At 40.5% G+C, this 22,589-nt stretch overlaps 1 protein-coding gene across 16 annotated transcripts in view; it reads left to right on the top strand.

Moving 5' to 3' along the window:
• Positions 1 to 22,589, top strand: part of LOC133476949 (rap1 GTPase-activating protein 1-like) — a 57,515-nt gene that overhangs the window by 21,689 nt on the left and 13,237 nt on the right. For 7 of the 16 annotated variants that reach the window (XM_061771036.1, XM_061771063.1, XM_061771117.1 and 4 more), the window contains exons 3-13: positions 8,216 to 8,309; positions 13,703 to 13,738; positions 15,937 to 15,984; positions 16,255 to 16,293; positions 16,434 to 16,628; positions 17,892 to 17,995; positions 18,333 to 18,411; positions 18,501 to 18,554; positions 18,638 to 18,721; positions 20,623 to 20,723; positions 21,374 to 21,503. In XM_061771036.1, coding sequence (XP_061627020.1) covers positions 8,216 to 8,309; positions 13,703 to 13,738; positions 15,937 to 15,984; positions 16,255 to 16,293; positions 16,434 to 16,628; positions 17,892 to 17,995; positions 18,333 to 18,411; positions 18,501 to 18,554; positions 18,638 to 18,721; positions 20,623 to 20,723; positions 21,374 to 21,503 — 964 coding nt within the window. Of the gene's footprint in view, positions 1 to 5,020; positions 5,272 to 5,344; positions 5,567 to 8,215; positions 8,310 to 11,967; positions 12,280 to 13,702; positions 13,739 to 15,936; positions 15,985 to 16,254; positions 16,294 to 16,433; positions 16,629 to 17,683; positions 17,786 to 17,891; positions 17,996 to 18,332; positions 18,412 to 18,500; positions 18,555 to 18,637; positions 18,722 to 20,622; positions 20,724 to 21,373; positions 21,504 to 22,589 lie in introns of those variants that run through there. The other 9 variants (XM_061771135.1, XM_061771045.1, XM_061771125.1 and 6 more) reach the window with 9 other exon arrangements.

Below are 22,589 nucleotides of genomic sequence, written 5' to 3'. Positions count from 1 at the left end.
AAGGGGGAGAGCAAAGTATCAAGGGCGGTCAGAGCAGAGCGTCTGCTGTGTGCGTCTCCTGCCGACAGACCAAATATGGAACCAAAGTCACAAGCGCGCCCCCGGATTCAGACCGTCTCCCACATCCACCTGCCATCCAGCTATAGAGCACAAGATGTCTTCAACAATCATAGAGCCCACGTGACAGCAGCTTGTTGGAAGGATGACGAGGCAAGGAAACATTTCCATGTTATTTTTATCAGACAGTTGGGTTTGTTTTTTTCTCTCCCTGTCACTCCTCGTCAACTGTCAAGTGAAGCATCCTCTGCTTCTAGAAAAAAAGATTGTGGAAAGGTCTTTCAAGCTTATTTTTTATGCGTGCTTTTATTTTTGAATATGTATTAGGGCAGAGAAATTTTTACCACAAGAATGAAGTCATAATACTAAAACCCCAATTCCAATGAAGTTGGGACGTTGTGTTAAACATAAATAAAAACAGAATACAATAATTTGCAAATCATGTTCAACCTATATTTAATCGAATACACTACAAAGAAAAGATATTTAATGTTCAAACTGATAAACTTTATTGTTTTTAGCAAATAATCATTAACTTAGAATTTTATGGCTGCAACACGTTCCAAAAAAGCTGGGACAGGGTCATGTTTACCACTGTGTTACATCACCTTTTCTTTTAACATTCAATAAACGTTTGGGAACTGAGGACACTAATTGTTGAAGCTTTGTAGGTGGCATTCTTTCCCATTCTTGCTTGATGTACAGCTTCAGCTGTTCAACAGTCCGGGGTCTCCGTTGTCGTATTTTACGCTTCATAATGCACCACACATTTACAATGGGAGACAGGTCTGGACTGTAGTCAGGCCAGTCTAGTACCCGGACTCTTTTACGACGAAGCCACGCTGTTGTAACACGTGCAGAATGTGGTTTGGCGTTGTCTTGCTGAAATAAGCAGGGGCGTCCATGAAAAAGACGTTGCTTGGATGGCAGCATATGTTTCTCCAAAACCTGTATGTACCTTTCAGCATTAATGGTGCCTTCACAGATGTGTAAGTTAGCCATGCTATTGGCACAGCCCCATACCATCACAGATGCTGGCTTTTAAACTTTGCGTCCATAACAGTCCGGATGGTTCTTTTCATCTTTGGCCCGCAGGACAAGACGTCCACAATTTCCAAAAACAATTTGAAATGTGGACACGTCGGACCACAGAACACTTTTCCACTTTGCATCAGTCCATCTTAGATGAGCTCGGGCCCAGAGAAGCCGGCGGCGTTTCTGGGTGTTGTTGATAAATGGATTTTGCTTTGCATAGTAGAGTTTCAAGTTGCACTTACGGATGTAGCGCCGAACTGTATTTACTGACATTGATTTTCTGAAGTGCTCCTGAGCCCATGTGGTGATATCCTTTACACATTGATGTCAGTTTTTGATGCAGTGCCGCCTGAGGGATCGAAGGTCACGAGCATTCAATGTTGGTTTTTCGGCCTTGGCGCGTACATGCAGTGATTTCTCCAGATTCTCTGAACCTTTTGATGATATTATGGACCGTAGATGATGAAATCCCTAAATTCCTTTTGTACGTTGAGGAACATTGTCCTTAAACTGTTTGACTATTTTCTCACGCACTTGCTCAAAAAGAGGTGAACCTCGCCCCATCTTTGCTTGTGTATGACTGGGAACTACAGGGAAGCTCCTTTTATACCTAATCATGGCACCCAGCTGTTGCCAATTAGCCTGTTCACCTGTGGGATGTTCCAAACAGGTGTTTGATGAGCATTCCTCAACTTTCTCAGCCCTTTTTGCCACCGGTCACAACCGATCAGCCGATCAGCATACAATGCTAATTATGGGCCGATACCGATCATACCGATCAGATCGTCTACTTTCCATGTAAAGTGACCAGTCCTTATACAACAATGACCCCTTGTGTCCAGGCGACATGTACATATCATTACTTCTTCACTAGAATAACAACAAAAAACAACAACAAACAAATAAAACAAAAACATTTTAAAAGCCAGAATGCTGTTAGATAATTTTTCCAGTGATGGAACACCACCATCTACAGGGATCTGCTATCCATTACAATGGTTTTCGAACCGGAATTTCCCAGACAAGCTGGACGAGACCCTCTTCCACACCTATCAGTTGAAAAATGTACTTCATGAATATATACATCGGTGGCAGTAAACGCTTGGATTCCAGTTGATGAATATAAACATCCACAGCAGTAAATGAGTTAACAAGGGAAAAATACACATTTAAAGAAGTGACTTTAAAAATCCACTATCAAATAGCTAAGCTATTGCTGGCTCTCTCTCCCTGTGTACATATATGATTGCCAACTCAAAAACGTATCTTTAAACTTTTAAGCGTTTTATTCTCATAAAGTTTCAACTTTATTCTCTGCTTTTTTTTTTCTTCTCCGAGTTGTCCTATGACTCCAGCTATATATATTTTTTATCCATGAGCTTTGTCAACATATTCGGATGTGTCTTGTGTTGCTGACTGACAGCATGCATGCACACCTGTGAGATTTAAAACAAAACACTAAGGAGGCACATGTGCATGGCTGTGGTTTCCCCAGGGGCGTGATGAAGGTGGTGGAGGATTTGTTTCCAAGGAAATCCGGAAATATTGTTAGAGATGAGTGGGCTGATATTGTAGGTCGCCTGGAAGAATAAACATGCACAAGAATAACAAATAAATACCTGCTGTAGCTGTCCTTTTGATGGAAGCCCAGATTTAAACACTGTCTGGGCAAGTGTGTCTTCACACTCATGTTTAAGTATCCTTTTTTTCTTTTTTTAAATCATACTGCCTTTTTGGCCACATCTTGTAAACAGAAGCACTTCAAACAGTTGCTGTTGATCATCCAGCACGCCCGTGACCCTAGTGTGGAGAAGCGGCTCAGAAAATGGATGGATGGATGGATGGATGACTCGGCAGCTAGCATAAGGATATGGGCTAGAGCGCCTTGTTGTCCCGGTGTGGAGAAGCCCCACGAGACTTGGTGGTGTAATACAGTATAGTCAAGCTAATGGAGGCTTTAAGAGAATATATTTTAGAGGCTCAAACATGTCGTTATGTGTCGGCATGAGAAAGATACTCCACGAAATGGCATCCATTTTTCCAGGTCGAAATAGTGGAATTTGATTGGCAGTTGAAAGTTGAGCAGCGTGCGGTTTCAGCCTATTCAAAGCGTTCAGCTGATAACATTCAGGAGCGGAAAATAAAGCTTGATGTTTCACGATTTTCAAGGCTCATTTGATATACTTGGCGATTTATTATAATTTTTTTTAATCCTTCTAATTTGTCAGGGTTGCTTGCCAATGGCACTCTTCGTTGTTGTGTGTCAAATTTGCAAGAAATATTTATTTTCACCTTACACCACGATAAGCATGAGGCATTTTATGGCTTTGTTCAGTGTGTTGATTGCAGCTGTCTCTGAATCTAGATTTCAGCACGTCAGCCAAGACGTTGCAGGTGACTTTGTCGCCGGGTGTCACACGTGCAGCCTCCCGTGATTGATTTACTTGTCGTGAAGCACAGCATCTTTGACTTGATTTGACTGCATTCGGTTTTCTAGTGTCTTGACAAAGTAGTGAAAGAGAAAGTGAGGCAGCCTGGTGAGCGGACAGCAGCAATCCCCAGGGGTTAAAGGGCGTTGGGCAGGCGAGGGGAGTGACCACAGCCCAATTTGAGAAGGCTAATGCATTGTGGAATTTGTGGCAGAGGGGCCAGCTGGAGGGGATTTACTGAGGGTGGATGCTCTTAATTCCTGCCCTAATATCTGTTCAAATTAAACAAGAGCTTTCTGTTGCTCTTGCTGATTATTATCATTATTCTTATTATTATTTTCCCATCATGTCTGAATTCACAGGGGCCTCGTTTTAAATGCATGTGACATTGATTTGCCATGATCCGTGTTTTGACGCCACTGTGTGGAAATCAGAATTTAAGCAGCACATCGGGTGAAAATCTGTCTTCTCTTATCAGATGACAGACGTTTTATGAATAAGCACAAGTGTAAAATGCTGCAAGCATTACGTACTTAAAATCACACAGCAAATGTTTGTGAACGAGGGATTATCATCCAAAACAGCATTTTAGCCTCCCTCACATAATCCCAAATACAAAACAGATTGTCGCTAATGTGGCCGTTTAACTCTGTCTACCCTGTAATACTGTTCGCTTCAAAGCTTTGGAGAGTGAGCAGATTATCGTGTTGTTTTCACTGGTGCATATTATGTTGTAATCCCCAGTTAGCACTCTTTCAGTGTTCGCACACGTGCACACACATATACACAGTCATATATTCTTTATCCTCGGCGAAGAATGACTAATATTAATGCCGTACTGAGGAGTCGAGCTGAACCAAGTTGAGACTTCTCCACGTACAATACTTCCAGCAGTCTAATACAAGGTGGGCAGACCAGAAAAAGCGGCACGATGGCCATTCAATTGATGCAAAGTGTGACAAAAACTGTTTAACAATCTTTTTTTTAAAATTTAATTCTAAATCATCATGCCCTTACTGTATCCTTTTAAACTGTGTTAAACTCTTAACTCAAGGCACCACAGTAACAAATGATATCATGATGATCATTTATTGCAAATTATTTTACAGAGCCCCGCAGTCTGAGAACCACTTCTTGAGGAAAATAAAAAAACTTCCGCACATGCTTCCTCATAATGACCATATTGTGCAAGTCAAAATATTAGAAAACATGCATGTGGGTGTTTTGCCCTCCCATCATCATTTGGCTTATGTGGTTGCCACGGCAACAGCCCTAGCTAACTGGCAGAGGCAACCTCCGTCAGTGGAATGGGGCCCGCTCGCTTTTCCAACTGTGAGCGGTGGACTTGATACATGAAAGGAACACGGGGGGGGGGGGGGGGGGGGGGCGCTGTTATAAGACTTGTGACGGATGCTCGTGGGGACCGCACGCTGGGAGCAGACAAAGAGGGAGCAAGTGACAAGAGAAGAATGCATATGCGCACATGAGGGACTGAGTGGGAGGGCACAGAGGGGAAAAAAAGAGAGAGGGAGGGAAGGAGGAGATGCTTCACTTCACCGGCAGCGAGCATCGGTCTGGCGAGCCGAGCGAGGCCGGTAGGTGGACGGCGGAATCGAGCGGAAGGTGCGGCCGTGACGCCTACAGGGAGGAGAGAGAAGTGCGAGCGCCGGCGAGGAGCTGAATTGCGGCGAGGGGAGACAGAGGCAGTGAGTCATCTTGCACACTTCCCAGGGAGCTTTCCACGCCGCGAGTAAGTTTGGCTGCTCCACTTCACTCACTCTCTCACACACACACACACACACACACAAAACATATACACAGAGGACGTCAGCGCATCCAGATGCCATGCTGGGACCATGCTGTCTTATGTAATTTGTTGTGTTGTTGGGATGAAGCTGTGGCTTAGCGCTGAGCTGCAGGAGGTTGTACAGTGCTAACGGCGCAGGTGTGTGCGGGATCTGTGCTGCGCAACAGTGGACATTTCGTCCCTTACTTTTCACGTGATGTGTGTCTTAAATGCGTGACAGATGCAGACACCGTGCCATGTAAGTATCCTCTATCTTCAAATGTGGATGTTTTTCTTGACAGCTCATTGCCTTCACATTATGTTCAGTGTCGTGTGGTTAGTTGGCGGTTGTGTACAAACAACGGCTCGGCATCTCAGTGAGCGCTCCTTCTAATATTTTGGATACAGCTCACAGTATTAGGGACAGCTTTCAGTGTGATGCAGTGCGGTCATATACGGCAGACTGCAGACGAGACAATGCAATTTCTAAATGCCGTGTGAATGCTGAACTGAAATGGTGTGCAACTCATCGAATTGTTGAAGGAGGAGGAAAATATGTAAAGTACCTCCTACATTTTTGTTTATTTGGAATATTTTGGGGAAAATATGGGAATTTTAGTTTGAAAAGTGTGGAATTTTGGGAATGTGAAAAACAGTTCGCAAGCTGTTCTAAAATGTTCATGCTTTTATTTTAAGGTGTGACTTTTGAGAGGATGTGTTATGTTGCCGAGCGGACTGGGAGGGTTGTTATTGCCGGTATTTGTTAATCCAATTTTACATTGCGAAATACGCCTTGCCATCCTTGGAACGCTTTTTACACAATTTACTAAATGCTTCCGATGAACGTGCATTAATCCCTCAAAATTAACGAGTTTTGTAAGAATATCGAGCGGACGTATGAACACTAACAAAATTTTGATGTGAAAAAAAAAATAAAAAATTGAAGTCATACGAAAACCGAGGTTCTACTGCACTTTTATTTTAATCAACCGAGTGTTTCTACGAGTTTTAGCAGTTCATAGTTCATATTTGTGAAGCAGAACCTCCACTTGTTGGACAACAGCCTGCTGCATGTTAAAGATTCATGCTCCTTCGTCACCTGCTTTCTGAGGAGCAACTTGTTTTATTTACATTTCAAGCAGTCCCACAAAGACTCTCTAATGGGACTAAATTGTTTCAGCCCGTCCATAGGATGTCCATTGTGGCTCATTGAGTTATTGAAAGTGCATAGGAGTGTTTATCAGTACATGAAGCTTTGGTCCACTTTTGTATGCCTGTTATGCACATTAGGTTTATTATTGACTACTCGGATCCGCACGGGCAGTAATTAAAATTCCCTGCTGTGCGTGAACTCAACAACGAGACGATTCCAGGTCCACGCTGATCGACCGCCTTGCGTGTTTGAGACAGACTGAATCAATGGAACAAATTGAAAGCCCTTTGTTTGTGCAAACTGCCCTTTTGTCAGTGTCAATGGAGCATTGGGTATCGATCGGTGGTTCTGTGGTGACAGAGCCATCATGGTACATCTTGAATATAGAGCAAAGGATGCATGCATGCTCACTGGTGAAAGGAAAACGCGTGACCCTGTCGGCTTGGAGATGTTATGCGCCGTGAGGTGTTTGAAGAACATCCCTTTGTTGCTGTGTCCATACCTATTGGGAGTCATGCTATTTAACGCAAGCAATGAATGAGCCATAAAGTACATCAAGATTTAGAATGCAATAGATTAGGCTCAACTATGTGTTTCTGAAAAAAAAAAAATTATGAATAATAGATTAGCTGAAAGCAAAAACATACAATATGGATTTTATTCATGAAAGGATTGTTCCAATTCATGCATTTTTTTCTCATTCATGCCTTGTCTTGTTTGCCATCATCATACATTTTCGGGCAGGATTGAATTTGAGGATGGTTTGTGTGACGGATCGATGAATGGCGAATGATGGATGGATGTTGCGGGGGTTGATTTCATAATTTCTACAAACAGATATTGGACGGACACTTTTTTAAATTGTATTTCCTTTCATAAAAGAAAAGAAAAAAGAGACATGTTCACATGAAAACACAAAACCGAGAGAAGAATAGCTTATTTTCTGCCCATTCTTACAGAAAAATAACGTTTCATGTCTAAATTTCCCTTTTAACCTCTCTATTCAAATAAATCCATTCAGGTCTTCGTAATGATGACTAACCTATGTCACAGACTGCTATCTTAACCATTTCATAATTATTTAATACACTTGATTTAATGAGCTTTTTAAATATATGAATTGACTCGTTTCTTTGTTGAGGTTGTTCTAGAACATTACCCCTTTCACTACTATATACTCATCTCCATCACTTTGGTTCTAAATCTTGGTATTTTAAAGACTTCTGTAACTTTCAAACTGTAGTTGCTTACTCTTTTTTGAAACTTTTTTTTTTTTGAATATTTATTGGTAAAATATTGTAAAAAATAAAAAATAAAAAAAAAACTAAATTGTGAAATATAAATACTTTATATTTTTAAAATGATTTTCAACGTTCTGTTTTGTGAAACAATTATAGGTTATACCTTGTACGTAGGTTTGCACGTTGATCCGCTGACTTCTGCACAGTAGGTCCAATTATGGAGCAATCATTACGTTGCACAATGTTAACAATGCATAATTATTTTTGTTTAAATTGTATTTTATGTAATACCACATTGGCCTTAGCTATTTTTCCTTTTGTTTAATTTATATTTGACTTCCGGGTTAATTCTATGATGTACACTTTTTATCTCTTGGTACGACAAAACAAATACCTTATGAGCTCGTTGGTTGTTTCTGACTGCTGCAATCAGAGACCATCATCCTCTTAGTTGACCTCATTGTGAGCGCCGTTTGCTTACTGGGTGTTCTCTTGCATCTCATTCCCATTGTAGGAAACACGATGGGAGTGAGCCCAGAATTTGTGCTGCACTAGAGCCTCCGCTCTTCCAGCCAAAGCTCCCGTACAGCGCCGTGCTAACCCACAAGGTAGGTGGCCGTTACATGCAAACAGAACACGATAGTCTTCTTTTGAACTACAGTGGTGCCTTGAGATACAAGTAACCCAACTTAAGTGTTTTTTCAGGTATGCTCTGTCATTCGTCTGATTTAAAATTTTTTATTTTATTTATTTATTTTTTTTGGCTTGGACTTGTTCGCGTAAACTTATACAAACACTGAATGGTGGCAGTGAACTCAGTTCATCTGCGTTCACAATTAGCAGCACTTTGGCTCATAGTGAACAATTCATCAAAAAAAAAAAAGGCTTCAAAATGTTTAATGCCACTCCCAAGTTTACGTTTACTGTCAAACTAAACATAAAACAAAGAGAATTACACGCGCACGTCTTTATCCTCTATGAAAAATGACTAATATTACATTCAATCACGACGGACAAACTGTTTAATTTCCATTCCATTGAATTCTGTTATCTTTCTGATATTAAAAAGCACAATACTAAAGAGTGCTATTTTTCTTTATTAAAATCTTTTTTTATGTTTAATAATTAATGGAATTTCCGTTCATTAATGGCATTCCCATTCATTTCAAAAGGTGAGTTACGAGCATGGTCACATTTGGAAATAGACTTACGGCTTAAGGCACCACTGTACTCCAAAGTCAGCAAACCTGAAACTAAGTGACGACGAGTCACTTTATATTGGCGTTATAAAGTGGTATTTATATGCAGTTCTAAGCTACTAGCTAATTAATTTTCCTATCAGTATGAGGCAGCTAATCATTTTTCACGTTTAGTTTTTTAAATTTATGATTATATGATATTTAGACTATAATTGATTTATATAAATATACTTTTGGATCATCCGTTTGTTTATTATTTCCACCGTCACACTTCGTATCTGATCCATTTCCTCATCGTTCTCGCTAGACAGAACATCTTATCATTAATAACCAGTGACTGGCATGGGAAAGCTGCCAGGGATATTTTGGGAGCACCGAGAGTGAAAGGAGCTGAGCTTCGTGGTGATTAAAAGAGGATATGATCGCATTCGTGTTGGATTGGTTTCGTAAGGCCCCTCCAACTTTGGAAAGGGGCTTACACGACTGACTTGATCTAAGGAGAGCGCCGGGAAGAGAGAGGGATTAAAAGAGAATTTGGATCTAGTTGTTCCACATTCCCGATGTTGTTGATGCACTTCTTACCATCTGTAGGCTCCTCTGACAGTTAATTTGACTTTAGGGGAAAGATTTGGGTAGGGGTGGGGGTTGTGTCTGTAGTCTACAGACTGGTTCCAGGTATTTATCATTTGGCCTACATTTTCTAAGCTATCATGTAATTGTTCCGTTTAATTTGTGCAGTACTAAGCTGCGTTGCCTTCTTGCTACAGTTGTGCGGCTCAATGATTTTCTCTTCTCCCGATTGGTTTGAATGCAGGTAACCTCGGCATTACTCCACTGACTGTCTGCAGCCGTTGTACACCTCTAATGCGATGTTTTCCAACCCAGTAGCGGCTGGTGGAGTTTTCTCCAGTGAGGGGCTATAACCAATAAAATAGAAATACAATGGCAACTTGAGATACGAGTGTCCTGACTTGCGAGCTTTTTTTAAATACATGAAGCAAAATTTTAGATGTTTTTTTTTTTTGTCAACCTCTTGACCCCTATGCTGTAGCCTTCATCGAACTGACATGAAATCTTTATTTTACCCGTTTTTTTTTTGGGGGGGGGGGGGGGTAGTGTGTTTTGTTTCAAATGGCTGTGTGCATTGCTTTCCAATGCGTGTCAACTTCTTCAAATGATTGGACGTGATTTTCAAAATGTTTTTATGCTCGCCCATGAGCGCACCCTGGTAAAACAAATGAGACGGTCCATCAACTAAAACCATTCGCTGTTACATGGAACATTTGACCTCGCATATAGTTATTTGACGATGATGCGAATGATGCGAAAAGACCGCAATAATAACAGATAATGGAATGCATTGATTGTAACATCACTTTAATCAGAGCCTACGGCAAACCAGGTCAATCTGCAATTAACCCCAGTGGTTCTTATGGTTGCTGCTTTATTCATGCTCGAATGTTACACAGAGGTCCTCGTTATGCACACTTCCTGGTGATGAACTCGTTTGAAAGCTACGTGTTCGTGATTGCCATGCAGATTCAAACGAGTATAAAACACGCAATTAGTGTGATGACAAAGATGATCCTGCCTGCGGTTTGGCTTGGAATGAGCGATCCCAAATAAGCCTGCTGGAATTACATGGCACGAACAGCTGAACCTAAAATAACATCACATCAGCAGCTGGAGGACAGTGTAGGTGTCCTTGCGTCATGTTACATCACGTAATGATCTGTCTGATTGTCTGCTGCACTGAGGATCACACACTTGCTCTCTTCTGGCCACTTCAGAGTCAGAGATGAGTTTCTATTTATTGTTCTTATTGCATCTTTAAATCTGGAATTCATCATAACATTGACAGAAAACAAAGCCGCTTGGTTGACTTACATGCGTTTCGGCGGTTTTGTCTATTAAAACTACTGCCGCATGCACACACGGCTCGTCACCATGACAACAATACATTTTTCCCCCACCATCCAATACTATTTTAGGGGTAGCGAGGGCACCACCAGATAATACTGTTCATTGTTTCTATTCTAATAATGTGTTAGATGTTTAATAAGGGCAAAATGATGGTTAAGTCGTTAGCACATCTGCCTCACAGTACTGAGGTTTAACCTTTGAATCTCACATTTTAAGTGTGGGTTTTTTTCTCCAGGGTTCCTCCCACATTCCGTAAACATTCATGTTAGGTTCATTGAACACTTTTAGATTGAATGTGCGTGTGAATTTATCGATGTGTGCCTGCGATTGTATGATGATGTATGATGACTGAAATATTTTACTCACAAATTGACTTCATCAGTACAGTAATCAGCTGATATACTCGCTGGAAGCCATGAGTTATTCTGCTGCATGCATGGGGTCAGATTGTACCGGCAAATTTGCTATGTCCACAACTGTGATGGGTTAAATGCAGAAGAATTTTGTGTGCATGTGTTCATGACAATAAAAGATGATTCTTATTTGTACTACTCTGTAAAGAAACAGTAACATACTGGCCTATCTTGCAAAATCTCCAGAACCCACAATTATCCTACTATCGCGTACAGTAATCCAAAATACAGTAATATACTGTTAAATAAATTACCAACACTTACCGTTCAATTATGGTAACATACTGTTATAACATACCATAATACTGTTAAATTATGCAACATAATGCACTCCATAGTACGGCTGTATAAAGGTGTTAAAATAAAGGTGCGCTGTTACGTAAATCACGGTGACAATGCTTGCAATCCCAAAATCCACTACTGTACTGTTAAAATCACATTACAGTAATTGCACTGTAAATTACTGGCATCCCTGCTTCCAATTTACTTACTTAATTTACTACAACAACGGGATTGGGAATAACCTTTCACAGGTACAAATATTTTTGGGGCACTTTTGTCAAAAGTTCTGTATTAATAGCACATGCTTTGGTGTTGCGAAAAAGTAGTTGGATAGACCTCCCCCATGTTTAAACAAGAACTGATACCTTAAGACCTGAGCAGTTGATCATGTCAAAGGTTTTACGAGGAGAGGAGCTCCACCTCTGGAGTAGATGTAGGCGTGAGTGCTATAACTTCAGTTAAGCGGTGTGACTCACCGTGCCCAAAAGCAGCTCAGATGGGACACCGCTGTCGTCGGTTGCCTGCCACCTCGGATCAACTTTGACTAACCGACTAACCGCTTCGAGTGTGGATCTATAAGAATGTTTGATGTGACGCGTGGTCACGGAGCCGGTGAACTGGGAACGGCCATGGTCTCATAGAAAGGTCGATTTTCATTGCAGCATCTTTGAAGCATTGAGCTTGTTTGAAGAAATATGGCGAAAAATCCCAGTATCTCTTCTGCACTGGTGACTCGGGCTCACTGGAACAAACCCAGGCATGTAAGTGTTTTTATTTACAAGCATAACTACAGAGATGGCAGTAGTTGAAATTTGGCGACAGTCTCGGCTGGCATTTGAGTGACAGCTCATATTTGCTGATCTGATTTCAGATTGAAGATATGTTAGCGTTGAAGTCGGGTGTTTATTTTGCATGGCGACATTCTCGGAGGTTTAAAGGCAAATCGAAATGAGCGGCTCATGCTTCAGCCTTCAGATGAAGTGTATGCGCTGTTACTCTGATCTCTCGCTAACATGGTGCACGTCAGCTTTTATTTACCTTCAGAGCTTGTGGCAGACTATTGTTTGCACATGGTGGGGGACTTTAGGTGTACTCACACTGAAAGCTAGCACACAATCGCTCTGTACACTAACGTTTTAACTGGCTGAGCTGACCTGCCTTCACCCCACATGGACTGCAGTGCTGTCATATAGTGGTCAGCAGATGCATGTGGAAATTTGGACAGATAGACTTGCCGGTTTTGCCTTGTTTGGCAAATGTCATCAATAAGACATTCACATAAACATCACTCTGAGCGTTTCTTAGTTGTCCGTCACACAAAGAGTTGCTAGTAACAGGAAAATGTCTACGCCGTAGGACAGCTCTCTCTGGTCTAAAATCATCTGGATGTATTGTAGATTGGAGAATGTATCTGGTAGAAGTTGAATAATACAGTGGTGCCTTGAGATACGAGTAGAAAAGTCTTTTTTTTTTTTAGCTTAATGCTAACAAACAATGCAAAATGCCAGAGAAGGGCTACCAAATAGCACTGGTGTCACGGTGTTATAACCCTTCAGCCAACAGTTATTTGAACACAAATGGTGGAGCAGCACATGCAGACAGATAATATCCTCTTTATCCTCTGTGACGAACGACTGCTATAACTGTGGCTTACTGACCTTAATTGTGACATTTCAGTGTACTGTATATCAGTATGTCTGTAAATACATACGTGGCCACACCAGAAGGAGCCGCACAACATCCACTGAATCGAAGCAAAAAAATGTGGCAAAAGTAGTTTCATTCTTTACATGGTATTATGTCATTAAATTAGGTTTTCATATTACAATACTATAGAGTGCTATTTGTGTTGTTAAAAACACATTACAAAAATATTAATGTGTTTTCCTTGGTAGACTGGAATAGATTCATGGCATTTCCATTCATTTCATGCATCTCAAGGCACCACTGTAATCTTTGACATCATCAAGGTACTGGTCTAATCTGTTGTTTTCATTATTTCAACACATAAACTACCCGATGGACCAAATGGTAGAGCGCATGTTGAGTGCACACGCGGCGAGGCAGCACCAGCCTGGTAGTGCCAGAGCTGATTTGGGCACGAGTGATCACCGTCAGTGCGAGAAGCAAATTAACTTCAGCACTCGAGCGAAGAGCTCAAAACATTTCTTCTCCTCTCTCCAGACTGCAGAGTTATTTGAAATGATTGAAAAGATGCAGGTAAGGGGTTGCGCCCGTTGCTACATTTTCTTAATCATCCCAGCTACTAACTCGGCATCAGCGTGCCTCCTCTCTACTCCGTCTTGAATTGCGGTTGTTCCTGAGTTTAGATTACATTGCTTTGTTAACCTTGTTTGTCACTGCACAGGAAGTTATTTTTTTTGTTTTTATCTTACCTCATAAGACCTCCCCTGGTCTCTGAAGGTTTCCAAGCTATGTTTGTTTTAATCAAGCAATCTGGCACATGACAAATAAAGAGTTTTAAAATAGAGCTCACATTTTTCCGCGCCTGTGCATCATCAATTCATATGTCGGCAATCAGTTCATCATCAAATAATTAAATGAATTACTTGTGTGGTAATCTTTTATGTCTGGCGTAACTGAATGTATTTAAGAGAGGCGGGCCTCTTTATGAAGAGGTGTATTGAAATGCTTAGACAACTTAATGCAATGAGATTCTAAGAAAATAATGATAATAACAATCAATCAGTCAATCAATCACTTTCAATTAATAACAACAAATTTATCGTCTAAGATTTTTGTAGCTTATTTAGGAGAGTTTTGATGTGTGGAATCCAAAGATCACATTGGTTTTGCTTAGGTCAACTTTTTGAACTAAGGCCACATGTGTTCGTTTACCTGTAAAGGTAGCTTTAGAGGTTATTGATCTGAATTTTGAACGATGATTTTACTGGTACTTACTCTTGTCAATGTCTACTATTCAATTTACAGTAAGTAAAGTTTGTTACATTTGATTAATAAACTTTTAACAACTTGGCATAAAAACCTGACCCGAACAGCATAAACGGATGTCTTTTTCGGAATCAGCGATACAAAATTGTCTGAAATCAATTGAAAAAACAGACAATTTAAATTTAGATTTTTTTTCAACCCAGTGTAGGAGACTGAGAAATATTGATTTCGATTTCTATAACACTTCTTGCGTACATTTTAGCAACAACTGCATCATACCAAAAGCAGTTTCTCAAGTAACACATTACAGTGGTCCCTCGCTTTTCACGGCTTCCCAGCATTGTGTTTTTCAATCTTACAATATATATATTATATATATATAATCGTGGATTGTTCGCTATATTGTAGGATGTTGCGGTGATCATTTTTGCACACGGACTGTTACTGCAGACTCACCTAGCGGCAAGCGTGAGCCAGGAGGAAAGAGTGCGTAAAAGACAAAGGATGTACAATGTTTGGGATAATTTCATATTTAATAAAATAAGCTAAAGTGCAATGAGCCTATTGCAAAGCATAACTGGCTTACAACTGCACCTGTATGGTAAAGTAAACATTAGCTAATTTAATATAGCCTACCAATACTAGTTAGAACCAATTGTACTTTTTGGCACAGGTAGTCAAGGATAGACACAGTTGCCGGTGCACTTTCAATCGTTTTATTAAACAAATGGTAACAAAAAACTAAAAACAAAAAACAAAACACATATTCACACTCGACCTGGCGTTTGCTACACCTGACGCCGAATCACTCAACACACACTGGCAAACGATTTAGCCAGTTCACCGCCAGCCAACTCCGGCATTTGCTGACTCTGAAAGTCACACGCATTCAGTCACAGATGTAATACTGCACAAATGTAAAGGTGGCAACCCCAACTGGACAAAAATAATACCTGCACATCACGTTCTTATTGTATTTGGTATTATGCATGAAGCTTTAAAACAAAATATAATGTCGCTACTTCCCGGATTTTGTCTATCGCAGGGTTGGTCTGGAATGTAAACCCCGCAATAAACGAGGGATGACCATCTTTCAATTGAGCATTACTATTAGCATGACAGTTTTTCTAATGTAGCCCTTCCCAATGTTATAGCAGTTGCCTGTGCATTCCTGCCTTCTCTCTTTGCCACTTCCAACAGATGCTTCAGCGTGGAGGCGTCATCTTTTTAATGCCCCTAGCCTCACTGCCCGCACTCGCTCCATGCGCTAACCGACTCTTCTGTCACCCAAACGTTCGCTCTTTACCATCCTTAACCGCTCTCTGTCTATATGCTTCCACCTGTCCCTGCCTGACTTTTTTTTTTTTTTTTTTTTTGCTTTGTTGCCCGCTGTGCATCCTTGGAGAAAACCACCGTGTCATTTTGTTCCTGGTGTCACTTTTCTGTTTAAGTTCAGGTTGATAAATGACTTGTCGCCCGTCTGTTTTTTCTTCTACATCTCGCAGGGGAACAGGATGGATGAGCAGCGATGCACCTTTCCACCTCCACTCAAGGTATGACTCTCCACGCAGACAGCGGGATATTAATCATACAATGCGACTGTTACATTAATAGTACATCAAGTCTTGTAGTTATTTTACAAAGAGTTGTTCCGATTCATTATCATTTAGTCTAATGTGACCCCAGTGCAAACATTATTAACCTGCAAGTTTACAAGTTTCTCAGTAACAGCAGCAAAATGAATAATGAATAATCAATTCACGATTTTGTTCTTGTTAATCTTGATATGAATCTTTGATGACGAACCAAAGCTCTATTTTCAGACCGAGGAGGACTACATTCCCTACCCGAGTGTCCACGAGGTAGGGTGCAGCACTTCCATCAGTTGCTAGTGTATGATTCTGTTTTTTCGTGTTACCATCAATAACTGAGCGCCATCAATAATTTTGTGTCTTAGCTAAAAAAAAAATACATATTTTTAAATAAAAACTTTTTGTGACAGGTTTTGGGAAGGAAAAGCCCCTTTCCTCTCATCCTTCTGCCGCAGTTTGGCGGTTACTGGATTGAGGGAACAAATCATGAGCTGGGTAGTAGTCTGGACTCATTGGAGCCACTTCAGACTTTGTCCCCGGAAACCCGCACAAAGCTGGAATGTAACACAACGGCAACACTCTACCGCAAACACTTTCTGGCAAAGGTTTGTCACAGTGTTCACGACAGAATTAGGCCACTTTTGTTATCACTTGACCTTTTTCACTTCATGCAACCAAACCAAGAATCAGGTTTGTGACCTTTTACTGCAGTGATGTCCAAATTTGGAAAAGGAGGGTCACTTTATCTCGACTTTGTCAAACATGCTACAACCAATCCAATATACTGGAGCTCAGCATATGCGTGACAGTTAAAAGTATTGAAACGGGAAAAAAACTTTAACACTCACTTTTTGTTATCGGTGACAATGCCGAAAGTTTTACTGTGATCTCTTCTAACATTCAGTGCTTCTCTTTTGTTTCTTTTAAAAATAAAATAAAATCTTGTAACATTGAAATTTTCTACATTAAAAAAAAAAATCACACGATGTTTATTTCAAGAAATGATGAGCCTCAAATGATCATTGTTATTTTGAGTGGTTTTACAACGTGTTTTAAGCTTACACTACAGTGGTGCCTTTAGATACGACTGACCCGACGTTTGAGTTTTTCACTTTAAAGAAAAGATATTTGAACGAATACGGTGCAAAAACACGTGGACAGATAATACAACAATACTCTCAGGCTTAGATTCTTTATCCTCTGCGAAGAACCCCCCCCCCCACTAATATTAGAGCAGATTACTGAGTCACTTACAGTAGTTGAGTGAAGCTCTCCCGGTGGCCAAGTCACAGACGGAGCCACAATGAATTGATCATGATGCACAAACTGTATCATTCTTTACATTCTATTGAATTATGTTATTACTATATGTTCAATTAAGTACAAAATTATAGAGTGTTATTTTCCTTATTGAAAAACACATTACAAAAGTGTTTATTGTGTTTGGTTGGAGGCAGAACGGTTAATGGCATTTCCATTCACTTCAATTGGGAAAGATGATTTGACATATGAGTATTTTGAGTTGAGAGCTTGGTCTCGGAACAAATGAAACTCATATCTTGAGGCACCACTGTACTCAAAAACTGTTCAATGCGTTCAAATGAGCAAAATTCCCCTCAGAGAGGACTTCACAATCAATTTCACTTTGTGCTCATTACAGTAATGTCATGGATAAGCAATTGTCTGGCAGCAAATGGCCTCAATGTGCATTTTTCATGCACTTCTTCAAGTGAAGACACATGAAGGCTCACCACCTGTTCTTGTGAGCGCATAATATGAACAAATTGGATCTGGATGTGTACGCTGAGGAAAGTGTGTGTGTATCCAAGCATGATATATTGTAACCTTACCCTTGCCTGTGCCCTCAGGAACACTTTAATTACTATTCAGCAGACAGCGCCCTAGGACATCTGGTGTTCTCTTTAAAGTACGACGTGATTGGTGACCAGGAGCATCTCCGGCTAATGCTTAGGTAACACATCCACGTTGCAGAGAAGCCCGGGTTCAACCGGTCAAAACAGAACAAGTCGAATCAGCTGCCTAAAATGTCCAGTATTCAGTGCATCAACACATCCCACTCTGACAGAGTGTTATCACAAAAGTCATAAACCATGAAAGAGTGTCAACAGAACTGTCATTTCCACAGTAGGGCAACAGATGGACTATTTAGGCCAGTGAGTGGGTGGGGATGGAGCGAGCGAGAGGGGAAGGGTGGGGAAGTTTGATAATGGCTCCTACCGGATCCTCTCGATCTCATCTGAGAAATGTTGCATCATATTTATATGCGGATTGTTTTATGACCTGGCCAGGACCAAACAAAAAACCTACCACGATGTCATCCCCATCTCCTGCCTGACAGAGTTTCCCAATGTGGTCCAAATGGCCAAGGTGAGTTTATTTTTTATTTTTATTGTTTTATTTTTTTCCAAGGCTGGCCACAACAGTTTATCTGACCTGTCCGACTTATTTATCCCAAGCTTGTTTGTGAGGAAGTCAACGTGGACCGCTTTTTCCCAGTGCTTTATCCTAAAGTAAGTTAATAACTTTAATCGCTAATGCTGCTGCTGCTTATTCCTTTTCCATTCCCACACGTCCCTTGATGCTCTTTTTACAGGCCTCGCGACTTATTGTGACCTTCGATGAGCATGTCATAAGCAACAACTTCAAGTTTGGGGTTATTTATCAAAAGTTTGGCCAGGTGAGGGATAAAGTTTGAATTTGAATTAACTCATTCACTGCCATCAGCGTTTATGGACGTCAGTTGGAATCCCAGAGTTTACTGCCACCAATGTATATATATGTCAAGTGCGTTTTTCAATGGGCAGGCACGGACGTGGGTCTCGTACAGTCTGTGTGTGAAATTCAGATTTATAAACAACTGTAACTAACAGATCCCTGTAGTAGGCAGCCTTACATGTCTTTGATTTGGTGATGAGCAGAGCTTTTGAATAGAAGAAAAGATTAAGTGGTGAATCTCAGTTTTGTCATGTCGATTAAGAGGGAGAGAAATGTTAAAAGACCGATAAGTGTAGGCACCTACACTTGAACAGAGTATGTATGGGTATAGTATAAGCAGAGTATGTGTCGCGGTAGGTAGTAGAAAGTGTGTGTCGCAATCATGAGAATTGATGTTCAGGGAGTGAATGTTGAACGGCATGCTAAAAACCCACTGACGTTCATAATTGTTATCCATTTCTCAGTCTGGTTTTTGTTGTTTTAAGTCAAGCCACCATTCCGCTTGGTGTAACCATTTGGTGTTTCTTCCGAAGTTTTTTTCCCGCTACATGGTCAGAAACCGGTGTTTTGGACAAAAACAACCTAACATTAGAAACAAAATTTTATTCTGAAAAAAGAAGAGTCTACTGTCTTTTGGTAGGTTTGGTGTTTAGATTATCGCAGAACACAAAATTCTGTGGGTCTTGAAAGATCAGTTAAAATGCTCTAAAATAACTGCCAATATGGGGAAGTATGCTTTGAAAACGCAGTTAAGGAAATGTATTTGTTGTGCTTTGAGAAGTCGCTGTGGCGACGCATCGTTTATGCCACTCTGTTATGCGTACCGCGCCAGTGTTACATGAAAGATTCACTATCTTTGCATAATGGTTTTTTTAATGAACACTTGGGCCTACTTCGCTACTGTATTTTAATATTGGTCATGATAGTGTTACTTTTGTAGCAGTTTTTAGATGGTACTTGTAAAAAGTTTAACCACAACTTGTTTGTATGAATTACATTCAATGTAGGGGTGATTGAGGCTCTCGTAAATTCTAATTTTCCATCTCCTCAAGCAACGTTCAATGCTTCCCTCTTAATTAAGGCGTTCAGTCAGCGCAGCAGCTTTCAGTAATCCTTTACGACCGCTTCTTTAGTCTGTCGGGGGCGGAAGAGCACTTGTAACTTCAAATGGAAAAAAATCAATATGGAGTTGTGAATGGATGAAAATGATTGGTGATTGGAAATGTCCAGTAATTAATACAAGCTGTATCGTATTCAATATTCTGTTCTGTCGGAAGCAGACTTGCCATTAACCATAATATATGTTTTTCAAAAACATATCTGACTTTTGACAATGGTGGCATATTTCCCTATGTTGATGACTGGTTGTTTTACACAAGATCATGCTGTGATATTTCCGAGAGACTTACCTGCAGGTTTACAGTTGATTCAAGTTGATTCCTGGAGATTCTTAAATGATTTAATTCCAATGCAATCTTAAGTCAAACAATTTCCAGTTTCCCCACTTTAAATTTTCACATGTAGCAACTTTGCGATCATATACAAACACCTTTCAAAATGCAATAGGGTTCTCTCCTTAATATAAAAAAAGAGAGACAAGTTTGAAGAAGCTATGGAGGAGCTCACTTTTACATGATGCTGTAAAATTGTACAGATAACAAGGAGTTTGGATTGTTTTCGAAGCGTTTCTAAAACCCATTGCTACATTCACAGTTGAACTAAGGGAGGCCACCACAGACATGTCAAAAAGCAACTTCATTTCATGGTCACCTACCACCGTGTTTTTCAGACATCACTTGTGTGTACAGGCTTTAAATATAAATGTTACAGTATGACACTTTTTTTTTGTTGTTGTTGTTGCAGATTTCAGAGGAGGAGTTATTTGGCAATAGCCAAGAGAGTCCTGCCTTTGTGGAATTCCTGGAGTTCCTTGGAGAGAAAATTGAACTTCACAACTTTAAAGGGTACGGCTCTAACAATGACTTGAAAACACTAATTATTACATACTGCATCGCCAAGTTGGTTATATTGGGAAATAACGACGCGTAGGCGTTGTCTGCGAGGCCGCGATGGTGTCTGAATGTGATTGGATGAGCGACTGGCAGGGAGCGTGAGCTTGTGTTTGGAGGCGGAAGGCAAATACTTGCACGGACAGCTAGTTGACAACTGATAAGATATCAATGACATCACTGATTAGGCAATGCGACTTAACTGGCAACGATAAAGTACAGTGAAACGCGTACTAGTAGTGTTATGCGAGCTCTAGTGGTGCAGTACAATCATTGCCAAGTACAGTTCGGTTGTATTTAATTTTTAAGTTCAATGCATTTGAAGTTAAGCTTTAAGAACTGTTTTAAATATCTATTCGGGTACGCATTTGCAATATATTTTAATTTAATCATTACTTAAGTAGTTTTTTTTTTTTTTTTAAATATATTTAAGTGCAGTGCTCAGGCTTATGCGTACTAAACTTATGTATTTTAATGTTGTCATCGTGGTACTTGGAGAATATCTTTTAGGTGGCACTGGGTGTAAAAAGTTTGAGAATTACTGCTTTTGTAGCTGGTGAGAGACTCTTGTTGTGTGTGTGTGTGTGTGTGCGTGTGTATGTTAGATTCCGCGGAGGCTTGGACGTGACTCACGGCCAGACTGGCACAGAATCCATCTACTGCAACTACGGCAACAAAGAGGTCATGTTCCACGTGTCCACAAAGCTGCCTTACACCGAGGGGGACACACAGCAGGTACTGTAATACGATACTGACACACCTTTGTATGGCTGACGTGTCATTTCCCTGTGCAGTATTTTCTTATGGTGTCAGCTAGACGGTTTGCATTCAAAGAAGGTCATACACGGCTTGAAATCCAATGTCAGCAACAGTGCTCACTCATTCCCGAAGTGATTTTCTCTGCATCATTTTGTTTTGGTTGTCATCATTGAAGAAAATCCCACGTCACAAAGATAGGATATTAGTAATGGAAACAAATAATTCTGGTGTTTTTTTTTTAGTTTTTCTGTGTGGCCCGATGTGGGGGCCTCCCTCTCATGCCCCCACTCCCTCCAGCCTCTGCTCTGTGTCATCAATACACACAAGCATTAATCAGCAGATTAAGCGGTTTATCAGGGAAGCAGCACTCCCTGGTGGTGTTTCACCAATTTCTCTGCTGGCCTCAACACTATCAGAAGGAGCACTGGCCTACATTTACAACCTGAATTGTATTATTTGTTCCAAGAAATTGTATCAATTTATTCCCAACAGCTTTTCTCCAATCAGATTCCAGCCTCTATATTTTGCCATATACAGGGGCGCCCTGAGGTACGAGTTTAATTTGTTCCATGAGCATGCTCGTATCTGACAACACTCGTATCTCAAATTGTCTTTCCCCATTGAAATGAATGGAAATACAATCTGTTCCAGTCTCCCAAAATAAACCAAAATAGTTTTTTCACCTGAAAAGTTGCACTTAACTGTCTTTTATGTATGTATGTATGTATGTATGTATGTAATGACTGCATTTTGTGTTCTTTGATTGGTTGGTCTGAGCAAACCGCACTCAACTAGCAAAACATCTGTAGCGATCTGCACACTTACGTAATAATACATTAATACCTTTACATTTGTCATCAGCATCTCTGGTGAGTATGACGTACACTATTGATATTTTATTCAACTGTTTTTGTGAGGTTGTTGGATTAATTTTGATTGTGAACTGCTCCAGATGATGAGATTATATCACGTTTTTGTATAGAATTGATGGGTTGTATAATTATGACATAATGGTGGTGTTAAGTCGGATATGTCCCCATGAAGGCCAACATATCAAATGCA

This window comes from Phyllopteryx taeniolatus, chromosome 1 (genome assembly GCF_024500385.1).
Source record: "Phyllopteryx taeniolatus isolate TA_2022b chromosome 1, UOR_Ptae_1.2, whole genome shotgun sequence".
Lineage (NCBI taxonomy): Eukaryota > Metazoa > Chordata > Actinopteri > Syngnathiformes > Syngnathidae > Phyllopteryx > Phyllopteryx taeniolatus.
Note: the sequence above shows the minus strand (reverse complement) of the source record. Positions and strands in the feature narration are given on the sequence as shown.